General features: G+C 38.5%; 1 protein-coding gene and 1 long non-coding RNA gene across 3 annotated transcripts in view; both read left to right on the forward strand.

Moving 5' to 3' along the window:
* The window catches only part of Ecr (ecdysone receptor), a 150,852-nt gene that overhangs the window by 69,857 nt on the left and 53,111 nt on the right, over positions 1-27,884 (forward strand). For both annotated transcript variants that reach the window (XM_033340771.2, XM_076625533.1), the window contains one exon: positions 3,060-4,223. In XM_033340771.2, the coding sequence (XP_033196662.1) occupies positions 3,752-4,223 (472 nt within the window). In that variant the 5' untranslated portion in view covers positions 3,060-3,751. The remainder of the gene's footprint in view (positions 1-3,059; positions 4,224-27,884) is intronic.
* Positions 16,594-17,541, forward strand: LOC143303758 (uncharacterized). The gene is made up of 2 exons (XR_013060385.1): positions 16,594-16,984; positions 17,262-17,541. It is a non-coding gene; the product is annotated as an uncharacterized LOC143303758 (long non-coding RNA).

The following is a 27,884-nucleotide window of genomic DNA, read 5'->3' on the forward strand; positions in this document are numbered from 1 at the left end:
GCGTGTTCCAGATGACAACGGTGATTAATAAATCGCTGTTTTCGGGTACACGGTCTCGACTGCACTGACACGAGCGATGTACTGCCCGATAGATCAGGCCTAGGATACAGCAACTATGATCTGTCGTTCATACAAATCCTCGACAAACTCCAAATACGTCAGAATCCAAACGGAATACCAACAAACTAGATTTCCCATAAAAATAATTACAACATTTTGTATTTCTAAAAAATACTTCGCAATTGTTGCGGAGCTCCTGGTCCGAAATTAAGAAATCTCAACTACAAAAGTAAAAACTCGGATCTGAAAAGTGTCATAACACATTTCAAATGTACAAGTGGAATACCAGTAAACGTAACAGGCCCGTTATGGAGCTGCGAGACCGAGAAACGTGGTAGGGAAACGACAGGTAAACAAAAGAGGTTAGAGGGGAGCCGAGAGGGCAGACCTGGTCGCAATCGGAATTCTCAGTTGTCTTTTTGGGGCCAGTCAGGCCGCAGTTGCGTAGAAAGTCGCAGACCCAATCGTTCTGTCTTGTCTCGCCATTGGTCATCGTTTCAAGGCCTATGGATCGCCATGGTGGGGACGGTTTGGGCAACTGCGTCGCACCATACGACTCGTCTCCTCGAAACGCTCGTTCCACGTCGATTCGCCAACGTTCCTGTCCGCTGGTTTTCGCGTTTGGGGATTCCCGCCGCGTTTTAGTTTCGTTTCGACGCTGTTTGGGATAGCCTAGATGGCGCAGCGATCGCTAAATGCATTTGTCGCGGTACGTACGATTTATCGAAGCTGGGAAATCTACTTTTGTTAATCGTTGCTGTGGTTTTATAGAGTTTTTCTTGCTGTTAGATCTCAGTGAAGTGTGATTCAGATTGAAGAATTGCTTTTTAAAAATCGCCACCGTGGTTCCATGCTTTCATCGCTGTTATTGTTTCCAGTGAAGTGTACAACGAATGGAATTAATTTCTCACAAATAAAAATAAAATTCTCTTCTCTGCCACTTGTTGAAATAATTGTTTCAATTTCAAGATAAAAGGCTTCTGCATTTGTGATTTTAACGCAATTTTGAAAATATTGGTTTCAGGTAGTTTGAAGTTATTTTTACAGTGAAGATTCGTGATTCGTGATAGTTTCAAGTGATTTAAACGCGTTATAGTGATATTTTCGAATACCATACAAGAATCTTCTGTTTTTCTTTTGAAAAAAAGCGTGTTACAGTGAATTTTCAAGCTGAAAGCTTCTTGAAAATAAATAAGCGAGAGGTAATGGTCTTTCATTTCGAATTACATAGAATATTTTGCTTGGCACAATGTGATTACAGCAATTTATTGCAGTTTTAACTGTTTTTACGGGCGAATTGTAAAAAGCGATTTGCCCACGTGACCAACAGCGACTTTCACTCGTCGTTACTTGATAAAAAGGCGTCCTACTACCGACACAGAGCATCCTATCAATTTACAATTGCATTGTTTCAAGCGACGTGTCTCCGGGACGCAACTTCTGCGTTGTCGTAATCCTCCTCTTTCTCAATTGCTCAATTTCCACGTGACTCTGCCGCGTTGAACAACCGTCTGCCCTGTCAGATGCATCCCGACCCTCTTATTCTCTCACTTGAGACATTTAAACCACTTGCCATATCGATGTCCTTGTATTTTAAAAGTTTCAAACTGTATCTTAAAAAAGTGATTTAAAAAGTAAAGCTACGTTTGTCATTAATATTTTCAAATTTCCTGCTATTTTTTAATCGACGTATGGCTAAATAATTTCTCTCGATGATTCATCGATTTATTTCGAAACTAAGTTGAGCGAAAATTTATTTCGTCAATGGTTTCTGTAATTTTTACTAATTTCAACTAGAAATCTTTATTATAAATTTTTGTTAAATTAAGAATTCTATTCACAATTTCCTGACAATTTTCCCCGTAATTTTCCCGATCTCCTAATCTTTCAAACTGCCCTGGTCTTTCTTGTTACGTTTCGTTTCATCTTCCTAGTCGCAAATATCCTCTGCGATCGCATAATTCGGTGAACCGTCGCGATTGTCACGAGCTTGCAAGAACTTTATTGGCACTGGTGGTCGCTTTTCAGGCGACTGAGAGTTTAGATCAGAGGACCAAGAATATCCAGCTCCCGTTTCATTGCTGCTCGTCCGATCGTTCAAGCGTATCATTACCCGCGATTTCTCCACGCAGGAGGAAATTGCGTGGCGTCGATCCAGAGCTGTTCTGAAGTTCCTCTTAGACGTAATGACGTGTCGTGTGCACTCTCTTGTACAGTATATATACACATTTCTTCTGCAACCTGTAATTTCCAAACAATTATGCTTTTTTCCATCCGTTTCACCCTTTTTTTACCGATTAATGACGGCTGCTGAATGATTTGAGAATAGAAATTTTATTAAGACAAATTCTATGTTAGAGCAGTGTTGCGTGAAATAGATCGTGTTACGAATTTTTCTATTAATTGCTCGCTAATTTCCTATCAATGTTCCATTGAGTTCCACTAATTTTCCATTAGCCCACCATTGATACAGAACAAGCTTCAGATTTTACCAAGTCAGTTTATATTTATCGACACATTGAGCATCCTGAGAGGCGTAAAATTACACGTATCGCGTCCTCTTCAGACAATCTATTGAGATCCGTTAACGATAAACCGAGTGATGATGTTAATGGACAATGCGGTAGCCGTAACGATTGAAATGCAAATTCTGGGTACACTGAACCTTGACACTTCTAATCTTGTTTTTAGCGCGGGAATTACTATGATACACTGTTAATTATCTTGTGAGATTCCGTGGCTATGAAAAGTATGAAAGAGACCAGTTTGATAATTTTGTAGCGACCGTAGTTTGCACAATTAGAAACTCTTCTATCGTACATATTGTTATGGATTCTTCTATTGTACATTTAGAAAAGTACAGATTTTTCGACAAGTACAGTTCCTAGTATCTGTTTCGTTTCTACGATTCGGACAGAAAAGCAATAAAAATTGAATTAATCTAATGAGACATAATCCAACAAGACTTTGACTGACCAAGCTGTTATCTTCTGTTCCAGATACCTCAAGACAGCAACGGACGACGATCCGACTCGACTAGCATGCACCTGGGCCCGCGGTTCGAGGCGCACTTCAAGATGCGGTAGAGGAAGTCCCTCGACGAGAGTCCAAAAAGCAATCGGTGCAACCAACTCGAGTCTCGTCCTTTGTAACCAGAGCATAATCGCGTGCATAATAGCAGTTAGATTAAGAGACTTGGACCCAAGACACGCTCACACCCTACCAAACGTAGGACAAACTTGGGTCTTTCTCTTGCAATCCCCATACGAATCCAAACTCACAGAGCACCCATCGGCATCCAAGGGTCAGAACCCAATTAATCGAGCCTGGGAGCCTCTGACGACGAAATCCACTGCCTTTCAAGCCGCCAGGTTATCGTGAACCCCTTAAACAAGCCAGCCAAACCTCTTCAAACCTCTTCAAACAGCGTCAAAACTCGACGAACCACCTCGAATTTCATCAAAACCATCAGAAAATTGGGAGAAAGGGTTTACAAAAGCTACTAGAATCTCCCTAGGGGACTTTGAGAGGCAAGTGAACAGAGGTGAGCAGAGGACCCGTCACGGTGGCCAGCTTAGTGAGCGGCAACGTAGCGGTGCGTTACGATGAGGCGTCGGGAGTGGTTGGCACGGGGGGTGTCGTGTTGGCAGCCACTTCCAGGTTAGCCACTGCGGATCCAGCGACGTCCAGCATGGACACCAGCGACTCCAGCATGGACACGACTAACGGAGGCTCGAATACCGGGGTAGCAGGCGTCGGAACGATCACCTCTGTGGTGGCTGGAGCCGCGTCCCTGACGCTGGTCAAGGCCGAGACGCCTGAACTCCTGGCTGGAACGTCCACGACGTCCTCATCGGTCGCGGGCCCGGTTACTGCGGCCGGTGGCCTGTTCGCTGGGATCGCGGCGGGTAACAAAAGCGCCAGACCCGACGACTGGCTAGCCGCGAACAGCCCAGGTTCGCCGACCGCCACGCTGCAGGGCCAACACGTGGTCTACACGAATCCTCAGCAACAGTTGACCGAGTCGCAGCAACAGCAACCGCCTCTCGCTCATTCCAGCCCCTTGGCACATCAACAGCAGCAGCAGCCCAGTAGCAACAACGGATACGCCAGCCCTATGAGCACCAGCAGCTACGATCCTTACAGTCCCAACAGTAAAATAGGTAAGTGGAGTTCTTGTTATTTAGGAATTCCGAATTCTCCATTAAGAGATGGAACATTTTCTTGGAAAGTACTGCAGTTAGCTTCATCAGAGACCAAATGACACATATCGATAAAATGTAGTACCGAGTTGCACAAGTTTCGAAGCTCTCAATCTTCGATATCGTTGGGTTGTTTATCACTGTTAGAGTGGCTAGCTTCATCGAGGGTCCTCAAGCCAATGAAACCAACGAAGCTATCATCATTATCGTTATCATTATCTGGAAAGCTTGAATACTAATAATATGTAGTGCAGTTCTGCTGTGTTGCCACAAAATTATTCTATGCAGAAGTTCTCAAACTGCAGAAGCGATCAATCTCATCTCTTCTGAGCAATCCTCGACCTACGAACTTGCTAAAAGAAAGATGACACGTGTAAATCCTGGCAAAGACGCATGAGCGAGAAACGCGGGACACATGAGGAATTCAGTGCACGCGTTCGCGTTTCTTTCTGTTGATGGCGCGCGCGTTCTGCGAAAGAGAAAAAGAGAGTGAAACGTCGACCAGCTACCGGATGTGACGTCACCGGCCACGTTCTCCTCTCACGCAGACTTCCCCCGTCTCCACCGCCCTCTCTTCGTCCACTGCAGTCGTTGTGTCTCTCGTGTCCACTTCCGTCAATCCAAGTGATTGCTTGCACTACTGCCATACTGCACCGCTCTCTCGCGTGCCAGCTTCGATGCACGCGAAGCTTCCAGGCGATCGCGATACAGACTACGATGGGCGCCGATGATAAGCTCGTTCAATTGCCTCTTGGGGGTGGACGTTTGTTGTCGAGGTCTTGGAAATTTTCTGAGTCAAGTTGAACGAAGCTTCGATGAAGATTAGGTTAGGAAAACAGATACGTAGTTGAGATTAGTAGAGTAAATACATAAATAGTTAAATATTTAAACGTATATTAAATATAGCATTCATCAGTATGTTTCTCAATTTCACATCGACACATAAGACTCGTCAATGAAATATAATTTTTGAAATATGATTTTCTCTCATGAACGGATAAGGTTTCTAGCAAGAAGATCTTGAAGCAGAATTATTTATGAGGTTAGGTTAACATTTTAGTGGACATTTATCCAGTAGATCCAAGGAAATGAATTTCTAAGTAAGAAAGAAGAACTGAGTAAAATTGTTGATTAGGAGGAAGCACAAAATTGAGAAGTTTTAATTTTGATAAATTCTTTCACGTTGGTGAAAATATTTAGATAATAGATTCGATAACAAGATGTCGCAGAAAAATTCCCTAAGGTAGAAAGTAAATAAAGAATTTTAAAGAATTCTTGTAAGGTCTTCCGCAGCAACTAAACAAAGGATGAATGAGAAACGCAGTTTGTCAGGAGAAAATTCAACCGTGGTTTCTGAATTCAGGAAACTCGTGCGCCAAATGAGAACTTAACAGGCTGACCTAACCTCCTCGCTTCTTTTCCTCGTTGAACGAACGAAACTCCTGGTCTGATAAATAGTCCGATGGACTATAAAAGGAGTATTATCTAACGTTAATGAAGGTTTTTGATACCAGATAAACCGGCGAGGCGAGCTTCTTCCACAGTTGTAAAGTGTAGTTCTAAAAATGTTCATTAAACTTTTATTCAGACAATTTTATACTATATAGTAATTTTATAACAGTAAAGTTATTTTTAAAAAGCGTTAGAAAAGAGATCTCCAAATATTTCTGAAAGAAAAGCCACGGCTGATCAAATAGCTAATGAGAGCTGTGTCTCGAGGCGATTTAAAAATAGGGTTGATTGTTATATTTCTGTGCCCAGCGACATGTGCTAATTGGCTGCTTTTACCACGTGCAGGGTGCAACTTTTTCTCCCTTTTTCCTCTGCTGGGGTTAAGTATTCCAGCGCCGCGCCGCCAGTTTTATTAGGCTAAATTATCGATTGTCGTCGTTAATAACTTTTCTTCGTCGTTAGCCGCGAGAAACGGTTGAATTTTTCTGCGTCGACTATCTCATCGCAATGATTCATCCTTTTACTTTCGGTCTTTGTTAATTAGTCGCGCGCCAGCTCATTTCATTGATAAATTATGCCCCTGGTAATTAGTCGTTATCAGTAGAACTTGACTTTTCACTTAGAATTTCCGTTTCTTTCCTTCCTCCTCCTTACTCGTTTTTCATTAATCTCGTTTAATTAACTTCTTTTTGCAGTTGGAAGGTTGGATTTAATCGTTCGTGGTTTTTAAAGAGAGATTGAGGTTAGGAATCTCAGATGAGATACGCCGATGAATTAACTCTTTACACTCTGAACATTTATTGATGTGCCACTCCAATTAACATACTATTAAGTTATTTTACTTTATTTATAAACAGTTGCAGAGCTTTTTGAGAGACGAGTTGGTCTAGGGACTTTCGCTTCTCTCTAGGATACATTAAATGCATGAATTAGGTAGTAGAACAGCTGGCATGTCCCATACTAATTTACCACAAACGGTATGTTCTATTTAGTCGCATTTATGTGGGCTGTAACATTAATTACGAAATAGAGCCCATTATCGGAGGGGTTCTAAGCGGTTTTTGGTGTGATATGGGTATTTCGTTCGCGACTGTTGCCGATTGGACCCGCATCCCTATGACAAACGACGAAAGATAAGCGATGCTCGCAAATATTTGAAACGATTTCCATAATGCACCTTTCGACGAGGGACATTTATCTTTAGATCTTCTCAACGTCGCGAGAAATAAACACGATGAATTTAAGGGATTTTAAACCTTCTCTTTCAAAAATAATGAATTTGAAAGAATGAAGAAATTCACTAAAGTCCTAAAACAATTCTACAAAATAATCTAAGCAATATATTCAGAAAATTAGATCAAACCTCACAAAGAGAGGTTAAAACAAGTTAAAAACGAGACGGGCAATATGGAAGAAAGAAAAGTGACAAATTCGTGGAAAGCGAGGATCTGCCCAGGTGAGGTTAACTGCGCCTATCCATCCAGCGTTTCCATTTTTTTCCACGGCCCAGGAATGTGTCTGAGAACCCACGACGGATTTTCCAACGGCTAATAGCGGGTGGTACTGTGTGAATTGCAGCAGGATGCAGATACGGCCTTGAGTGGCGATACACGAACGCGTGCGTGCGCAGTGCACACGGTTCGCGTGAGCAACACGCACAGAGGGCTCTGCTACTGATGGGATCAAGTTCAATATGAACCAATAAATGCGAACCAATCCGCTGTCCAAGATTCATTTCACGGGATCCGAATAGTAATCGCAAGATATAATACTTCAGTGTTGTAATTGACAATTTACCTTCAACAACAACGCTGGTAACCATAAAAAAGCAAACTCAAAATTTAGCTCATATATAATGCGCCTGTGACTTTGAGAATTCTACTTTGGAATTATCACATGTTAATTTTGTGAGACTGTATCGAACTAACGGGACCTTAAACTTTTTTTTGATTGGTCACAATGGATGCTTAATACTTTGACGGCTGACACGTCACTAGCGCCACGCGAGTGTTTAATAGTGATGGGATTAAGTTTAACATGTACTGATAATCGTGAATCAAATCCAGCACTCAAGATTAATTTTATAGTGTCGAGATGCCACTCATCTACTCATGGAGTACTTATTGTATTTCTCAGATCACTGATAAAGGATCCAAATTTGTCAGATTTACATTTAAGTCCGCTTGGGAGTACTGCTTCTATTTTTAAAACACTTATGTAGGATTCCAATGTTGTCAGTTAGTGTTCCAACCTACTTGCGAAATACTTGAGTCCATCACTAGGCTTCGCTCACTCGCATGCCAATGGAAACTGGTAGTTGTGTGCGGTTGGCGGCCATGTATGTTGCAGGCGAGGTTAATACTACCAGATAGAGTAACGTGTATACTGCGCGTTATTTAGAGCTTATGCGTTCTGCGAGACGTCAGAGTCGGGGATCGGCTGGGAAATTGATGCTTGCCCGGCTGCCTTTCGCTCTTTTTTAGGAGACATCCGTTCTGATGCTTGTTTTGGGAGTTGTTCGTTGGTGGGGAAATATGTTAAGGAGTAGTAATATAGCCTGGAGCTGTTGATCTGTTGAGAAAGGTGTATCTTGATTTAAGATTATAGTTCTTCGATATATCGTTGCCTATACATACAGGCGTGACTAGGTTAGGTTAGTTTAGGTTGTTTTGATAGTGACCTACGAGTAATTAATGACTAGATCTACTTTCATAAAAGTTTTTCTAATATTAAGGATCAGTTTATTAAATAGAATTGTATATGTAAGAAATTCGATTATAACCAAATTGAGGAGTCGCCTAAATACATAAATATACTACACTGGAAATAAAATCACAAAAGAATTGCAAAAAGCGTAAGAAAAAAATATTCAAGAAATTCAAAATGTAATGCATAGTTTTAAAAGGATAGCATACAGCATATCTATGTTATTATCCAAAGTCCGAAAGTTCACGAGCTTTCGTCTAGTTTTCAACTAGCAGCCTTCACGCGTCGATACCTGAGAGGCGTGATCACTGATGATCGCGTGATATCGACTCATGCGGCAGATTAGTGCAACAGTTACGTAAATGCACTCGCGCCACAGAGTCTCTCTCTCTGTCTCTATCCATATATAACGTGTTACAAAAAGCGAACAATATTCGTAATGCTAGATATCAGGGCGATAAAAAAAAGTTCATTCTACGTTCATTAAATAAAAATATATGTCATCTCAGACTTATTTTTCAAGTTATAATATTTTATTTATATATTTAGCTACGAATTAATATCACAGTTAGGAAACCGATAAACCATAACATATTATCCCATAAAAAATAAAAAGTGTGAGGCTCTTGTGATCTTCAACTATCGTCCACATTTTTGTAACACCCTGTATGTGTGCCTACGTAAGTGTGAAGCGGCGCTGATGGGACGAGGTTAATGACAATATGTTGAGTTGCCACGGTTCCTCCCACGCATCGACTGCACTGGCCCATATAATTATTATTCTGACTCGTGCAGCAGACACGCACACACGCGTCCAACCATTTAATTTTCCATCGCTGAACGAGCCGTTTTTGCGCGGGAAGGTCTGCTCCTGGTATCCGGTTATTTCGTGCTGTTTATCTCTCGCGTATTCGTCTCTTTCTTTCATAATGCTTCCTCCTTACTTAGGTTAGGTCTCCGACTTTTTGCTCGAACAAGTGGACCACTGATGCGTTTCTCGTTTTACCAGATCTTCCGTGGATGATGGACTTTTAAGTTGGAAATAATTCCCTAGATATATACTTTCCGGATCTTTTTAGGTTATGTCTGTGTTATTTTAGTTTTAGAGATTTGAACTGTTCTTCGTGTTGGTTCTTGGAATTTGAAGATTTTCTATGGATTTTACGTTTCCGATTGTGATTATAAATGTAACTCTAATTACGAACATAAATGTAATTTTCATTGAAATTTGACAGCATCTGTAGAACTATATTTTACCAAATGTCGAATGTGATAAATTGTGAAGAGGGAGAAAACAAAACGTAGAAGACATCGAGTTTTTTTGTTTTGATGTGAGATTATCTTCATAAAATGTTACTCTTATAAATATCAGATTTTCTAGCCCTTTTTATTGAACTATCTTAATGTCAGTGAACATTAGAGATCAATTATTGAATGAAACAGTTTCAAGGAAAGGTTATTTTTATTTTAAAAGAAGAAGAAAATATCTGTTAGTGGTTGAATGAAAATTGCAGTTGCAATCTGGAAAGCAATTGCACAATGTCCTTCGATGATCCTTCCGGTGACCTTCCGCTGGTGCTTCCGGTCCGTATCCGCCTCTGGTTTAGAGAACCGGAAGTGGCACTGGAGAGCCGTTCGCAAAAGCTCTGGTGGGGCGTTGCAAGCTGGGGACCACGCAGATGAAAGTACATTTCCAACCTCCGGTTTTGCACTTGCATTTGACATCTATTCACAGACAGATCATGCTTCCAAGAACTTATCTTATTTCCTCTTGGGAAACATGATTTGATTCAGTATAAAACATATTGAATTAATAGTAGAGGTCGTATGAAATATTCAATTCGATTTAGGTTCCTGGAACCTTTCGAAAAAAAATCAATCAATTTCAAGTGAAAACTTTGAACGAAAACTTGGATCACATCCAAGTCATTTGTGACAATGTTTCTCAATCGAAGTCTCCAACAAAGGCCAAATATTCAATTAAAATTGCTGGGACCGTCCAAAAAGATTCAATCTATGTCAAGTTGGCAAAACCTTTAACCGTCATATTTTCATGCTCGATAAAAAAAATGTCCTAATCAATAGTAGAGGTTATACTTTTCAACAATGATAAAAAAAAATTCAGTCAATTCCAAATCAAAATTTTGATCCATTATATCGGCAAGTGAAAACATTCCTGAATGGAAAAATAGTAGAATCGGTAGTAGAGGTTAAGTGGTAAAGTGTGGCGTCACGACGCAATTTTAATGCTCGATAGGAGCACATAGGAGAACATACGTATCGTTGACATATCCGCACACCGGCGAGCAGACATCTCGTCGATATGCAACGTGACCGAGGAGAGAACATCGGGACATTCTATATTTACCAACGGTTCACTTATCAGTCGCTTATCAGCGAGACAGCCAGAGGAGGCGACTCGCCTCTCTGTACTGTAGCAAACATTGGGCTCTCCGCTTTCTCCCTTCACCTCCTGCACCTTTCTATCGTGTATTTTTATCTTTCTTTTCTGTGGCTCGCTCTCTTACATAACCTCAAATCTGTGTTGCAGACTGTGTCCTTCTGGTTCATTTCGTTCTCCCTTCGTTTCTCCTTTATTTCTTTTTGCTTCTCCCTTTTCCCTATGGGAAAAGATCAAGAATGATCTTGCTGTCATCGCGTTTGCACAGCGTTTAAAGGTCATCTGACATTAGTTGGAGATGTCTTTGAAAATCTTGTATAGGGAAATTGTGGACCACGTTCTAGAATAGACACTATATATTGTTTAAAATAAGTAGGCACATTTAATGGACCGGTTACTGATGAGAAGTTTTGGATTATTGGTTATTCCTGAGATTTTGTAAAAATAATTTACTTGGTTTAGATAATGTTAAGTTGAAAATTTGAAATTTGGAAATATCGCAGTTCCATATAACCTATAACTTGGGACTTGTCAATTTATTATCGTTATTAGTTAATAAATTGTTATATAAAGGAAAGATCACTTGGCTTGTACTCGAGCAACCATGATCAACTAAAGAAATCCAAAAAGAAGGGGTAAGAATCGAATCTGACTGATAACATAGCCTTCCAGCCATTATCTCGTGGCTGACAGAAAAACGAGGGTCCAGAGGATTGAAAAAATGCGAAGTTATCGCTGAGAAACGACGAACAGATGTGTACGTGTGGCGTTGATGTAGGTCGTCGGTGCGTAATCAGTCAGTCGCTTCGCTTATCAGAAACGCTATCGGCGTATCATCTGTGCGGGCCATGCCTGACCCACATCAGCTCGTGACCAATCGAAATCGCGAAGCCTGCTTAGAATTTTCGCGGTGATTCACATCGGACGCATGCTTCTGTCGAATTTTTTCTTATCTGCTTCGACCGATGAAACAGTAGCCAGTTAGGATCTTTAGAAACTTCGTCCAATCGTTTTGTGAATATCGTTTCGATCGACCGTAATATAGGTTAGGAATCAGTTCATTTTAAGTCATCGTTTAGTTTATCGTATTTTGTTATTTAATCGAAATATAAATTTTGCTTTAAAAGTAAATAAACTTAAATGTAATTTTCTTCCTAGCAAATTTTAATTACACGTTTCAGTAAATTCTGCTTGAAAAGTGAAATTAATCAAAGTACAGCTGAAAGATAATTTTTTGTATCTCATAGAGTTTACTTTTTACTTTCAATTTGGAAAAAGCAAAGCTTCGAGCTTATTATTAAGAATGTCAAGATAATTATAAATTGGAATTTCACTGAAAATCGAGCATTTAATATTTTACTTTTTGCTATTTATTACAATAATGGACCTGCAATTTTTTAATTGTGATTTGGATAAAAATTTCTCAAAATATCGAAGTAGTCATACCCTAGTTATTCATTTCATTAGATCGATGTTTTCTTCGTAGATCCTGATTGTTAGCTGATCGATATCTAGACAATTATATGAGCTTCACTCCGCCCATCATCGGTAAGCTTTACCGGAGAGGGATCGGCCCATTTCCTAGTCCGTTTACGCGGAAACACGCGAGGCCCACTGCTTCCGGAAACAGCTAGTTCAGAGGTCGCGATAGACCGAGTTCCTGTTGCAATCTGGTATCGTCCTCGAAGAAACAGAACCGATTTTAACATATTTCAAAATTATAGGATAACTTCGAACTTCCTTAAAATCACTAACGTTCAAAAATCAAAAAATTCCATAGCTTATTGAACTGCTCAATTATCGATACCCAATTATGGAAACTTCAAACTCATTATCAATAACGATAACCTTATCTCCTAAGAAGATAACATAACAGGATCTAATTATTTTCTAATAGCGAAATATGTGCATACGTATCTCTTAAAACAGGTGTTCATTGGTTGAGACCAGCCGAAGTCGATGACCAACGCGAGGTTCGCGAATTTAGGTCGCACGATATCGGGTTGGTTCGAGGTGCGGGCGCCAGGACGTACTGTACCTTACCTTATCGCGATCCGCGTTATCACGGTCAGATAAGGGCACCTCGTGCTCGCAACTCGACCGCTAGGTAACCGATTACGCGTTATGCAGCTTGCAATTTTCGTGAGATCGTAACTTCGAACTTACCGAATCGGCCACTTCAATCGTTTGCATTAAACAAAACCTTCCTTCATCTCCAAAATTAATTTTTGTATGGTGGAAGAAAAATTTTTTTAAATGTTTCAAAGTTGATTGAAAATGTTGTGGACTTGTTTGTAATTATTCTCATTTCCGAAACCACTTTTCGCACGTATAAAAAGAGGAAGAAAAATAAAAAAAAATTCTTAAAGAATCAATTGTGCCTCGTTGGGAATATTTCCATGTAAATATCGAAGAAATTTCTTTGCTATTTACTGTCGATGACGGTCGTAAGTGAAACGATTGCTTCGATCGGAGGTTATCATATTTTTGTCTCTCGTTTAGAATGTCACTTTCGACGCACATAACCTCTTTTACTTTGCCGCGCTACTCTAAGGAATTTCTTTCTTGAAAGCTACCGCTTAAAAGGCTGTATTAAAACACATGATTTCATTATCTTGTTAAGAATATTTACTTTATCTTTCTTGGCTTAAAAATCTTACATATACAGTATATGTATGATATTTTCATTCGTAGGGTTTTTAATCTTTTTCTATTTCACTTAAAAAGAGCTACCATAGAAAAATCTGCACTGGAGTACATAAGTTTATCATTTAACAAAAATATTAATTTATCTTATCAGAGTTAAACATCTTATCTGCACGCCGCATTTATCATATATTATTTAAAAATATTATTCATTTTTTGTCTGAGTATAAATGATTAATTAAATAAAAAGAAAAAGATTTAAAACGTCTCAGCGAAATTTCATAAAGTAGCTCTTTAAAAGTAGGTCCCGTGACGCCATCTACCAGCCCAGGAATTACCCGTATTACCCAATTTGATCGGCAGATGGCGGCACAGTTTCGCTTGGCGGTTGTTGAAAAATCGAACTGGCGGCGTAATTTCGTAAAAAGTGTGAAAAAGCGGTGAACTATTGTCGACAGCATGTTGCAAGGGTCCATTAATCGCCTCAACGATATTCTACAACGAAAAGAGGTAGAATGCTCGCTTTATCAACATTTGTATGCAACATTTAGTAAAGATCATTGACCTCGATATATCCACACCGTTGACACGAAATTTTCTAACCTATGCATTACTTCCAAGTGACATGTTACAACACACATTTCAGTATCGATTCAATGTTGACATATTAAACAACGTATAATACCAAATAATTAAAGACACTTTATGGTCTAAGTAATATTAATTATCGTTTTTATCTAAATTGTTCCTTTTAAATCAAGATTAAAAAATTTGAATTTTTAATGTTTGACAATTTTAATAACATGGCGACGTTGACTTATCTTTTTAAGGTGGAAAATATTTTAATATTTGTTAAACTATGTACGTACAACTCGTTCTTTAGCGGTGTTCAATTCGGTTTCAATTTCTAACGTTAAAAAGATGTTGGAATGTTAGTTGGTTAGAAACGGGAAGAGGCGTCCTCGGTTCACGAGGACACGAGAACGCTAGGAAGGAATGGCGTTTACTTGGCGCACTCGCTCGACCAGTTTTTACTGTCCGCGTTAGTTCCCCTTCGCAGATTCAGCGACAGTTTGGCTATATCGCGGTCGAGGTATAGAGAATTGATTTTTAAACTGGTGAAATTGACTTGTATCTGGGGAATTAGTAGAGCTATTGTATATCAGTTTCTTTTTCTTCTTCCTTCTTCTTTTTTGAGATATGATGGAGAGAAATAACTTTCTTAACCTTTTTTCTTTTGAAAATTATGCTATTTTGATGAAATACAATATGGAAAGATTTAAAATGCTTGGGTACAGTTTTAGAATTCCTTTTGGGTTTGATATTATTAATAATTGGTAGACATAGAATATTACTAATAATTTGTAGTAATTTGATTATAATCATATATAATATGAGTAAAAAGATAATAAATAATAATTAAACAACCGACTTTCACACAAATTTATATTTTTATATGATTATATTTTAAATTTTGATATGAATGTATAAAAATCAGCAATTTTTACACATATAATAATCTGTATGCAATGCATTATTGGGTTGATATACAATGAAGGATTAAATGTAGTAAATGGATTACAGAATTGGTAATTGAAACTAGACAAAATTTTAGGATTATTAATAGCAATTATACGTTATAAATTGTATTAGATAATTGACATTCATTATTTGGATATTTTAGTGTCATATTTAGTATACCTAAGTGGGATTTAGTATTAATGACATGTTACAATATTAGTCAGGTTTATGGGTTAGAACATTAAACAACAACTTAATGTTACTTGTTATTCTGATATCGATTATGATATGCTATATTTTTAATATTCTTACCTGGTATTCTAATATTACTTATAATGTGAGGACAATCTTTTAAGAGCATCTCAAACCTCAACAGAGCTTTGTGCAAATAACTCTTAACAATTTCAGCATTGTACAACATTCTTATCTTTCTGGTGCTCATCTTAATATCAAATATTCATACTGTTATTTAATATTCTAATATTTAGATAGTGTGGTATGCTATTATAAAGATATGGGTTACTAGAGTTACACGTCAGTGTCTGAATACCAATGATATAATACCATAGGCAGTAGTACAACAAATACCTGCACATTGTTGCCTCTATTGTAGCAGATAATCGCCATTTAAATTGTGAACGTAAAATCTGTAGCATAAAACCGTATACATAATTAAAAGTCTACAGAATATCAGAAACATAATAAGAGATATTCCAGTAACTGAAAATGCTTTTGTATAATTATGAAAGATTGTTATTTTATAAGTTTCATTATTTTTACATCTTAGATATTTGTTTCTAAATTTAATACTAAATTTGGGGTCACATTTAGCCATTTTAGTTCTAATAATATTTAGTATCATTAGTGGAACTAGCCAGTGGACTAAAATTAGACTTGTGAAGAATATTTCAAGCAAATCAAAGGTAAGCGTCATTTGCCAAAGGAAAGTAACAAGACATAAAGTTATGAAACAGTTTCACTTTTTCATAATGGAAATCGACGAAAGGAAATGGCAATGCGCAGCAGGAACCTATCGACGCATTGTCTGAGAGTCTATAAAAGGCGTACTTTTCCTCTCGGCCGGCGTAAAACTTGTGAAGTGTGTTAACGCTAACCTTTACTCGCTGCAGAATATTTTCCATCGTAGAAGCACAATCGTCCATTACATCTATAGAAACGGCAGAATTTATAATCAACTTTAGCCGCGTAAACAGTTTTCCGAAGTTATGAAAATGGAAACTCCGTTCGAGGAAAACCAGCTACACTTATAAAAAAATAATCTTCCAGATCGGCGACCATTGTATTGTTTAAAATTTATTGACTGAAAAATTCGCTCGTTGGAACGCATTAAAAGCTATATAAAAATTTTACAATTCAAACTTATTATTTTTAAAATGCCAGATTTAGAATGATATTATTCTAAATAAGCTATCAAACGTTTAACCATTGTATCCCAAATGTCTGAAATTATTTCAGAATGAAAAGTGCGTAATAACGATTTTTATACAAATTCTTCTCAACTGTTAGGCTGACAACTAAGTGATTGCGGATTTTGTCAATACCACCTAATGACAAAATCCGCAATCACTTAGTTGCCAGCCCAATAGAACTTTAAATAATCACTTCATCAGAATTGCGTGCCACAAGATTAAAATATAATCCAAAACCGTGAAACCTTCTCAGGTAATATCTTCAAACCAATCTTTTACACGATATAACGAAGCAGAAGATTTCAAAGTAAAGTAGAACAGACGACTATGGTGTACATACTGGTCACTGAACTACTTACAATAGATGAAGAGAAGCCTCGTATAACGTGGCATTGGGTTCCATTGTAAATCAACGATACATAAATAAGTGCTAACATTTATTAAACGAAGAATAACGAAATGAGGAAGTGCTGCTGTGCACATGGATTGGTGACAAATAAATCAGTATGTTAATGAAGGAATTCCATTCTTCTGCAATCACGATGATTAATAAACGTTGTAGACAGGTAGGTTGCATAATACCATGTGTGTAAAAATAGACTCAGCCGATGATAAATATATATTGAATGAAGAATGAATTTATAGCACTATATATATTTTAACATGATTTTATAGCGTTTCTTCCTATACTTCTTTAGTCTTTTATAGATCAATTTATAATCTTTTTATTCTTGTGCTTAAGTTACACATCTATATTTATACGTATATGTAATTATCTATGAGAAGAGAAACAAAGTAGGAAATCTGTGTTGGTAGACGTTCTTTCATCCTAGTTCTTTACAGTCTTCTACAATCTTACACAACACACTGAAACAGAATGCTGAATGGAAAGTTATGAAGAGGATTAGGAAATGAAATTCTTAGGAGGAAGAAATAGAAATCTATATGTGCAAGAAACCAAGAAAAATTTGAATGTCCATGTGTCAGAAAGATTTCCACTTTCATAGAATGAAAAATTCATGAGAAATCCGCAACACGTGCCAACGCCTAGAAATTTCTTTAAAAATTCCAACAGTCGACAATGTGCATACGATATGAATCTTTAAAAAACAGATTCCAAGAATATCCTTGAATGTCTTTGAATACCGAAAATATTCCCTAAAAATCTGCTCTATATTCAAGAATTCCAAGACCTACAAAATTTGTTTAATTCAATAAACACCACGGTCGTACCAAGCCCACTTAGGAATTCAGAAAAGCACGCTTGCTATTGACTCGGTGGAGTTAACCAAGCGGAGAAACCTTGTCAGAAACTGAGGGGCCCACAGTTTCGACAATGAGCTACAAGCCGTGTTACGAAACGACACACTGTGGTTGAACAGCGATCGTTACGAAAGCGACAGGAGGTGGAAATTCGAAAAGCAGGTTACGAAATTGGTCCGCAGTCGCGTGGCGATTCTGCTTCCATTATCTATACACTATTCTACACCTTGGAGATCGTGTTCTCCGCTCATGATCGTTCACCACATGGGAGCCACTCGACGCGACCATCGCCGTAGTCCTTGAGCACTTCCGTCTCTTTTTTTCTTCTCTACGTACTGCGATCGTTTCATCGTCGTCTGACATTCACCGTCGCGAATTCGCTTGCCTGCAAAATCCGCCTGTGGATCAGAAATCAGCCGACTCTTCCACGCCCTTCCCTGCCACTAGATAGCGATGGGCTTGTGCTGAACTGGAGAAACACGAACACTCGCAAGATGCAAGATATGCTCTCTTCGTACAACGTTTCATTTCGTCAGATCTCAGTGGAACATTAACTTGGAATTCTTCGAAATAATCTCATCTTATTTTTTTCACGGATATTATTTTACAGATTGTAATTTAATTATCAGAGAATCGGAGAATCGAAGAAACGTTTTCTTTTTGCTTTTTTTCTTTGCCACTGGATAGTGGTGGACTTGCGCTGATCCTGATGGACCATGGAAAATGACAGGACAGAGAATATGCAGTGTTGATAGGACCATTCATTTTGTCAGATCATCGTGTACGAAGACGGATGAGCCTTCCATGATGTTTCTGAGAATTTATCTTTATTTTTATTCGCCAGTTTGAATTGAATATTTTAATCAAATTATCAGAAGTCAGCTGCCTTCTCATCGTCGAGATTGCATTTTACAAAGAGTCAGACAGAGGGACTTTCTGTACCAGGTATAGAGTATACATCTTCCAACTTAAATAGAAGTTTCACGTTGATACTGATATTTGCTAAGAATCTACGTTTCAGTGTAATAGAATTTCCTACGGATCTTAGATTCCATTAAATTTATTGACGAGATACGATCAAGGTCACTCTGACTAAAACGTGGTTGACGAATAAAGATTGAAAGTACAATTTGTGGAAATGTTGGAAGAAAGAAACGTGGAGGATGGAGGAGAATACAGCGCTGCTATCACCAAGAAGAGTTTTATTTTTCCAAGTGTGAAATAATCGTGGTTTACCGTGTGAAGCAGTTGGCTTCCTAACCAAAGATAGTATCTTTGTAGCAACGTGGTACGAACTTTGTTTTTGAGACAAGTACACAACTGCTATGAACCACGCACGAAGAAGATTTATATTTCCTCGTCATTGTATTTTTGTCTCCGTCTGAAAGAGTTTTCGCAAGCGAGGAAAGAAGGAAAAAGACGAAACGACGAGCGTGTAATTAGACATAATTACGTAAGCTCGGGCAAAAGTACACGCAGAGGAAGAAGTATCAAGGAAATATCTCCCTCTGGTTAGGCGCTTTTAATAAAAAGTCAAACAGACTTCTTGAAAATGCCTGTTGGCATCGCGATGACAGCAATTCTCCAGCCAGTTAAAATTAACTTGAATGACACTCGCTACGAAGACACACGAGTCGTGAAAGGAAAACGCTTTTAAAGTAGTCTCCAGACCCATTCTCGTGAAACAGTTTGCTGTCGTTGGCGACGAACACACTGGCGTAACAGAAGCAAACAACAGAAGAAGAGGAGCTTGGTCGCGGTACAGGAGCAGCTAATTGCGTTTTTCTTTCGCGCACGATGAACACCAGCTCCCTTCGAGTTTACAATTACGTGTAAGCACGAGTGGCAAACTAGGAATCAACGTGAAACACTGTCGCGATAGTTTCGCCTTGATATTCTCTGCCACTTTTCGTAGTTCTGCTTCGATTGATTTATCCAGCAAGATCAACGATTACTATGATATTCGTTTAGATCTTAATAAGTAGACGATCTGCAACGGGAAATTGTAATTTTCACGAAACAAAAGCTGAGTTAGTTAATTATTATTATTAGAGCGTGATTATAATTACACGATAAAACTCTGTTCATACAAATTGTCAATGAAAATACTGTTTTGCAAAATTACGATATTTTTTAAACTTTCCAAATTTCATCTTTGTTTCTAACGATATGAGAATTATTGAGGTTAGGTTTCCTAATATGGTTAGGTTAGGTTGTGTTAGGTCTAACCTAATTTCGATGGAATTTTGGCGAATAGTTCGAAGGGATATCCGGGACGAAAAGTTTGTCTCAAATTTTCCCATTTTCTTCTTGGAATTTTTTATCCACTTCGCCGCTATTCTCGTCTTTTTTCAAAGAAGTATATATTCTTTTCGAGACTCGAGTCTTGACGAATGTTCGAGCGAGCCTAATAATAGGATACGGCCTTGAGACGAGCTACAACATTTACGATACAACGAATTGCAATTTTCATTTATAATTTAAAGAAAAAAAAAAAAAAAGAGAAAGAACTAATTTAACAGATGAGTCTACGATATTCCAGTCTCCGTCTATTCATTTGTTCAGAATCTGACAGCTGTGTCGTTTCTCTTTGTTTCTCCGTCTCCTTCTCTTACCGTGCACGGTAGATATCCTTGAAGTGGAACATTGTCCCCGGCAATTGCTTCTTCTTTATGTGATACTCGAACACGTTTCCTGACATTGACCGTTGGCCAACAGGATTCGCCGAAAGATTCGCGAACTCTATTATAGAGGTGTCGTTCTGACGTTTATGTAATGTCTGGTGAGTCAGTAGGAGACGACGGGTACACAGACTTCTATTACTGCTGGATTATTCAAGAGCTGTCGATGACTATTTTATTAACTCAGACAGGAATATATCACGAATACGGTAGGTTATTTATTTTTTATAGATCAGACATTTCATTCCATGTAATAATACATATGACTACATACTGGATTGGTAACTAAGTGATTGCGGATCTTATCATTAGGTTGTAATGACAAAACCCGCAACCCCTTAGTTGCCAACCCAATATGCTGCAACGTACAGTAGTACTGTAGGTCCCGTTCTTAACAAACGTGACTTCGCGTAATGTATAAATTAAGTTATTCAAGATCAGGCTGTTAAATTATACGTAGAAGCAACGTTACTGGAGATCGTAAATTGTTTCGTCAAGGTGAACAAAATACATCGGAGACTATTTTTAGAAACTTAATATGTACATAAATCGCGGATTGATTTATAGTTATTTCAATGAGTGCACCTATGGATATTTATGTAAATTTATATTTCCGTTTAATCGAAGAAACACGATCTGTAAAAAAATTCGTTTCTCGCAAATACCACGTTATTATCATTATCAATCATTATCATCAGCGGATAAATGAATCTTCGATTATTATTATTTATTATTATTGTTATTATTCCACTCCATAGTTTATCTATTACATCGTCTTATCATGTTACTATCACTTTGATACATTCGTTTCACACTGACCGAGCGATTTACTTAATTTCTCAATAACGTCGCGCGTTCGCATAATTTTACAACCTGGCAACTTAATAATTTAATTTACTTAATAATCGCGCGAGGTCGCTTTTATCGAACACAGACCCTATAAATATTCGTAGGTTCTCGATTTGCAGAATCTCGGCAGCTCTCGAAACTCTTGAAACACCAAGTTCCACTATCATCTAACAAAAGAAAGAAACTATAGGAACCCGGAAAGCCAAGAAAGGTGTTATCACTGCGCTGGCAACCGTAGACTCAGTCAAGTTTTATATCGGTCGTAGAAACGCGTTTTGGGTTAGGATTGGCCTTAGGATCGCCTGAAACTGCCGATTCGATCTCGTTCCTCCTGGCGTAATGGTCTCGTCGTGGACGAGAAATCGCGGCTTTTCACACGACCAACGTCGGAATGCGCCGCTTTGCTTTGCCAAGAAAATGGCAGAGTGGATTCTCTCTCGCGGTACGGTATCACGATGCTACGACACTTATCGTGCGAATCTTTGGAATTCGCTGAATCCAAGCCTGGCTGTTTGCTCGCGGCCGTTTTCTCACGCGTCTTGCTCACAATGGCAAAATGGTGCGCGGATACGTTTGTTTCTGCCCCGGTGTCTGGATAAAAGTAATCGAGGTTTCGTCTACGCGAGAAACACACGGCTACGATTTTCTGCAACGCTGAGAAAAATACAGATACGCAATCAAATTTTCATACACGTATAACTTGACATGTGCGTGTTGTATAACGCGATACAACCGCAGCCGCTTAACACTTTACCGACTGCTAGCGGTTCAACAGCATACGCACGTCCGACCGGCAGCTCAGGCACAGATTTCCCCTGGCGCCAGCTCCGTTTCGGTTTAGACTCTTCAATACCATTCTTTTCCTTTATCCAGAACGGTAAGTTTTCCAAATTGGTATAAAACTGTGAGAACTTACAAAGCAACGCAACTGAACAAGGTACCTTGGTACTAAATAACAAATTACTGCTCAAATAATGAGAAAAATTGTCGGCAACGAAAAACCAATTAATAGTCTATCGATCGGTAAGCGTCGGCGACGAAAAACCGATTAACATCTATCGGTCGGTAAAGTGTTAACACTAAGCCAATGGCGCGCGCCACTGAGAGGTTTCGTTTACGAAAAGAAAACAATTTTACGCAATAAGACGACAAAATGATGGAAAGTACGGGTTGGCAACTAAGTGATTTTTCAGCACCACCTAATGACAAAATCCGCAATCACTTAGTTGCCGACTCAATACAAGGAAACTTCTTTTATTTTGTTTTTCTTATTTTCCAAATATCACCGACCACATACAGAAACTTTTCTTTGCTTCGCTTTCCGTGTCCATGGTTGCGCTATGAACAAGTAAATTTTATCATTAGATGGTATGGAAAAATCTGCAGTCACTTAGTTGCCGACCCAATACGTCAGTTTATACGTGAAAATAAAAGGACGTTAGCGTAGTGAGCTAAAAAAAAATCGTGACTGGAGAGAAACGGCGCGGTTTCCCTGCTGCAACACGATTGCAACGCACGGTTGCAGGTGTGTAGGTGCTCGTGTGCTGCGCCAAAGCGAGGAATGTAGGTGAGTCTGTGAGTGCAGCGAGCGCGTTACGCGAGCCACGTAACACAGCGACGAGTGTGGGAAAGTGAGGAAGCTGGCCTCGAACTCAGACCTCAACCTTCTCTTCTAGCTACAACCTCGTTCCTCCTTTTGCGCCGATCTAACTGGCCTGTCGGGGCTCTCTCCTTTCCAGTTACCGAACAGAACTGTCTACCCTATCGTAGTTACGTGGCACATGCATCGTACATACGGTTGCCACACACGTTTACCCATACGGAGAATGCAATAGTAGTTTTCTCCAGTCGACGACACTTTAGTTTTCTCCAACCTCCTGGCCAGATTTCCTCGAATTCAGCTTCTAGAGTTTAGGGTGCATCGTGAATATGATACTGTTAGGCAAATTGGTATATGAATAATGACGTTTATGGATTTTCAGGAGAAGCGTTTGTAAATGTTTCAGCCTCTTTCGAACGATAATGGCTCGTTTTTCAAAATGCCTGACATATCTGCGATGTCTGCAACAACAAAACTAATGGTGCACTGTGTAGATCTAATGACAGATACGAATATGCAAAGGCGTAGAAACAAGTGCAATATTACAAATAGTCATGTTATATGCGATACGGAAAATAATTTAAAAAATGAAACCCTCTTTCGTTCGGCATGAAACTGTTGTTCCGTATCTGTGAAAATATAGCAGTCAAAAATTTGCAGTTTAGTCGAGGATCCGCCGTCTGATTACGACAATCAGTGTTTTCCATATGTTCAAAAATATGACGCACAAAAATATGTTATATATATATATCCAATATTACTTTTCAATAGTAAAACCGAATAAAAAAGCAGAAATTGACAGTATAAATTTTTATTGAATTTCGAATATCGAGGTTGCTTAAAATTGCTCTTTTGCAAAACGTGGAAAATGAGATTTATTACGTTCTTTTTTCCTGTGGTGCTCGCGTAGATGGCTCTGCTCTAACCAAACTTAATCGTCGTAATATAAAAGTATATGCTCGCTACATATGTAATATATGTATCTTGCGAGAATTCTTTGTCCGTGTTGATTCAGCTTCGTAAATTATATCGATAAAGGCTGTGCACAGCCATCTACGGCAATTTCCCTCGTAATGAAGAATTTCTGGAATCGTCTTGATTTAAGATTTAACATTATCTCGGTATCCAGTAACGCGGGTTTCTTACATTTCATAACAAATGGCCGCGCGCAACTAAGTCGCGAGGAACCTGGAATAAGTTACGTCCCGTGTTATTTGCGTCCACCGTTTAACCGAATAAAAACACACACACAAGCACGAGCTACATTTTTCAATCCGTACGTTTATCGTTGTTATTCTCACCCCTTTTATCTCGGACTCTCTCGTACAACTAAATTAATTCTAATTGGTAGAACCTCGCAAATTACGAGATACAAATAACTTACAAAATGCTAACAAATAATAAGATAATGCTAATAACGTACAAGTTAATTAATCGCCTCTTTGATAATCTAAATGAATTTTTACATTTTTCATGAGATCAAGCATTTTAGGTTATGTGATTTATGAATGGAATATATCGGATTAGCAACTAAGTGATTGCGGACTTTGTCAATGCCACCTAACGACAAAATCCGCAATCACTTAGTTGCCAACCCAATACGAGGAAACTCCCTGTTTCATTTTGTTTTTCGTAATTTCCAAATATCACCGGCCACATGCAGAAGGTTCTACTCTTCTTTGCTTCGCCTTTCGTGTCCATGGTTGCACTATGAACGAGTAAATTTTATTAAATTTCGTTGCCAGTAGCCAGTCATAAAGTAAAGAGCGAGGAATGCCTTTTGTTTCGGCGGAAGGCGATAAACTGTCGTGTTTTCAGCTGGAAAAAGAACAGCGCGCTCCGACGGCCAGTGTGTCACGTGCAAAACTCATTTTCCGGCCATTGCGTGGAAAATGATTTCCGTGAAAATACGCGACCCAAGGTGCCGGGTCAGGGTCGTGAATGTCGATTTGGTGTGCGCAGTTTCCGCTGATATTTGGGTTACTGTGCCCCACCTACCCCATAAACCGTCATTCCGCATTATAAAACCCGCTGAATATCATAAATCCTCGCACCGATATCTGTTAACGGAAACAACCGGCTGCCCAGGCTTTTTTAAGAACAGCAATTGGATCTCGCAAGTTTAAACTACTGCATGGTCCTTGTAACAATTTTTTGACAAATAATATTGGCCCATCGAGATACAATTCTTTCTTCTTTTTCTATTTTTTTTTTTTTTTTTTAATTTTTGCGCAATATAGGTTTTCTGTGCATATTAATTTTCTGTACTTGTTCTTAGAAATTAAAAACCTGCACGCGCATGCTTCTCCTAAAAATTCAGAATTCTCTTTCTTTTTTTTTTGTGAATAACATTAAATTCGTAATTTTTAATGTTTCCATTGAAGTCTGAAGTCGTTATGTAACAGAAATATTTTCATTAGCTTCCCGTGGATATTGGTTACTCTTACTCTATAGATCTCCATTAAATTTTTGTGTATAAGAAAACACTTACATATAAAAATATTGGATACGTTTACTTATTTTAAGTTGGGACGATCTTTATTAGATTTTCATTGGCCGAGCAAATATTTTACAAACGTTAAATATATATTTCTGCCGCTTAGGACAAATAGCGCGGTATTAGCTTGTCCGAAATGTTTCTTTCCTTTTACGAGGAAATAATAGACATACAATGTTTCTTGTTTTATATTAATTTATCGAATTATTGTATCGAAATGTATCATACCTAGTTCAATAAAATAATATAAAACATAAATTATTGTTCATTTATTATCATCTTATGAAACGAAAGGAACTTTTCGGACAACCCAATACTTGAGAATTACGACTGCCACTATGACATTCATACAAATTGCTTTTTATGATCTCCAAATGACGACAGAAAATTCCATCTGCAAGTCCCTAACAGAAATATTATATAAAATAACTGGTATTTAATGATAATTATTCAGTTGTAGATGGAACAATATTGTGAGAAGGTAGTTGACCCATGTCTCGAAATTACCATGGAACCGTGTTTCTTGGATTGTCTGGGCGTCGCGCCGCCACTTTCCCGGGCAACTGGGACAACTAGGTCATAGCCAGATATCGACATATTTCCCTGTCCCGCGCCTTTCAGCTTCCCACCACGCCTGTGGTTATCCTCGACCCTCCTATCCTGGTCCACTGTTCACTTGGGAATTCGATTCGTAGATATCCTTCCTTCGTTCATGGCTGTCGAAGGCTGCACAATTTATCGACCACGAACCCTCGCTTTGACATAGCAAACGCTCTGTGAACCATCTAGCGCGAAATTTCGAATTTTCATCGAAGAATTTCCTCCGATGATTGCCTTATGTCTACCGTGACGTGATGTGTAATTGGATTTTGAAGTTATCGAGGCGTTCAGCTTCCTGCTGATTTCTTGGAAAAGGAACAGATGTACAGTCATTCGTCAAAATCATCTCTTTTATTTATTTGTTGAAATGAACGGCGGAAAATTTCGCTGAAAATTTGTCAATCACTTCGAGTCGTAAAATTTCTTAATAAAGTCCTTGAGACTTACATTTCTGAATAGGAAACTTGCCCTTCTTTTTCTTAACACTAGAACTACCACACCAGTGAAATTATTTTCAAATTCCTACTTCATGTTATATTTTTTCCCACAATGGTGTAATGACTTTCGCAACGATAATTAAAAATGAATTTTATTTTCTTTTTTATGTATTTAGACTGAAAATAATTTTGTATCAATGCTACTCGTACCAACACCAGTCAAAATGGCGAGTACTTGTCAGAGTGTACAGGAGTCCTGTAATCTGTTTATCGAACCCCAATTAACCAGTTTCCCCGTTTTCTACAACTTGCCACACGTTTTTCAAATCTTTACTGCGTACCATTCGATATCATGATATCAGTTATCAAGAAAATTCCGGATCGATTCCTAGGTGCTAAAACTAGAAATACCACACCAGTGAAAATGACTGGTTCTACAATTTTATAAATGTGTCAACCCTCGTTTAGGGATCCTAGATGGGTTAATAATACCAAAAATGTACTACGTAACATGGAATTGCTTCTGTAAGAAAGTAATCAACCAATAAATATAAAAATATTCTATTATTAGGTATTTTTTAAAGACCAGTCATTTTCACTGCTTTTGGTAGAAATAGCTATCGGTAGTTCCAGTGTTAATAAGAAACCTATGCTCGTACAATATTTTTTACTACTTTTTGACGCTTGTTCAGCTTTATAATCCTCATGGTATATGAACCATTTTGTATTATTTAAAAAACCACCATATGGGGAGTATTTGTTAACCACTAAGTAAGTAATTATATCCAAAATCCATATTTAACGAAATTTGAAGAAATTTTGCAATATTTAATTATCGCAACCCATCGTCATTTTAATCCACAGTGGAAATGTTAATAGGAAGTGCGAGCAGTTAATGACAAAGACAATATTCAGGGGTTCGTTGTTTTTTTTCTCATCGCTTCACATTCTGTTGGCATTTTAAAGCTGCTTTCGTCAGAGATGTTCCCTCCTGACGTAATTCGTGTCTTTTTTCTTTTTGCACGGCGTATACACGAATGTTGTCGATTAATTTACGTAGTGTAAAATGTGCAACCTTTAGAGGAAACGTGTGACTGGGATCAGCGACACGCGTCACGAGTGGCCTTTACACGTGAACGGTCAGGACAGTGGCTCGATTGATATCAGCCCTTGTGTTTTCATGCTGTGATCACTCGCTCATGGCCAGCTCTCTGTTTTCAACCCTTAACCCGATGCTCTCGTTCGTCATTGTGCAACTTATTATAGTTTAATTATTGTTAATTATTGTCGTCATTCAGCTAACAGGCATGTCGTCATTTTTCACTGAAATTTTATAATCTTCCGCTATAGGTAGGGAATTAATTAATGAAAGGAATTTAGCGAGCCAATCATCATAAAAGTAGCAGCTCTGGATAGATTAAACCATTGAGTGGCGGTACCGATTGATGTCTTAGAGTTGCAGCTCAGAGCTGTACTTTGTGTTCTGTTTTAAAGTACCGTGTAAGAAACAGAATTATATTTTATAAGTAAGAAGATCTC

Source organism: Bombus vancouverensis, chromosome 16 (assembly GCF_051014615.1).
Source record: "Bombus vancouverensis nearcticus chromosome 16, iyBomVanc1_principal, whole genome shotgun sequence".
In the NCBI taxonomy this organism is placed as follows: Eukaryota; Metazoa; Arthropoda; class Insecta; order Hymenoptera; family Apidae; genus Bombus; species Bombus vancouverensis.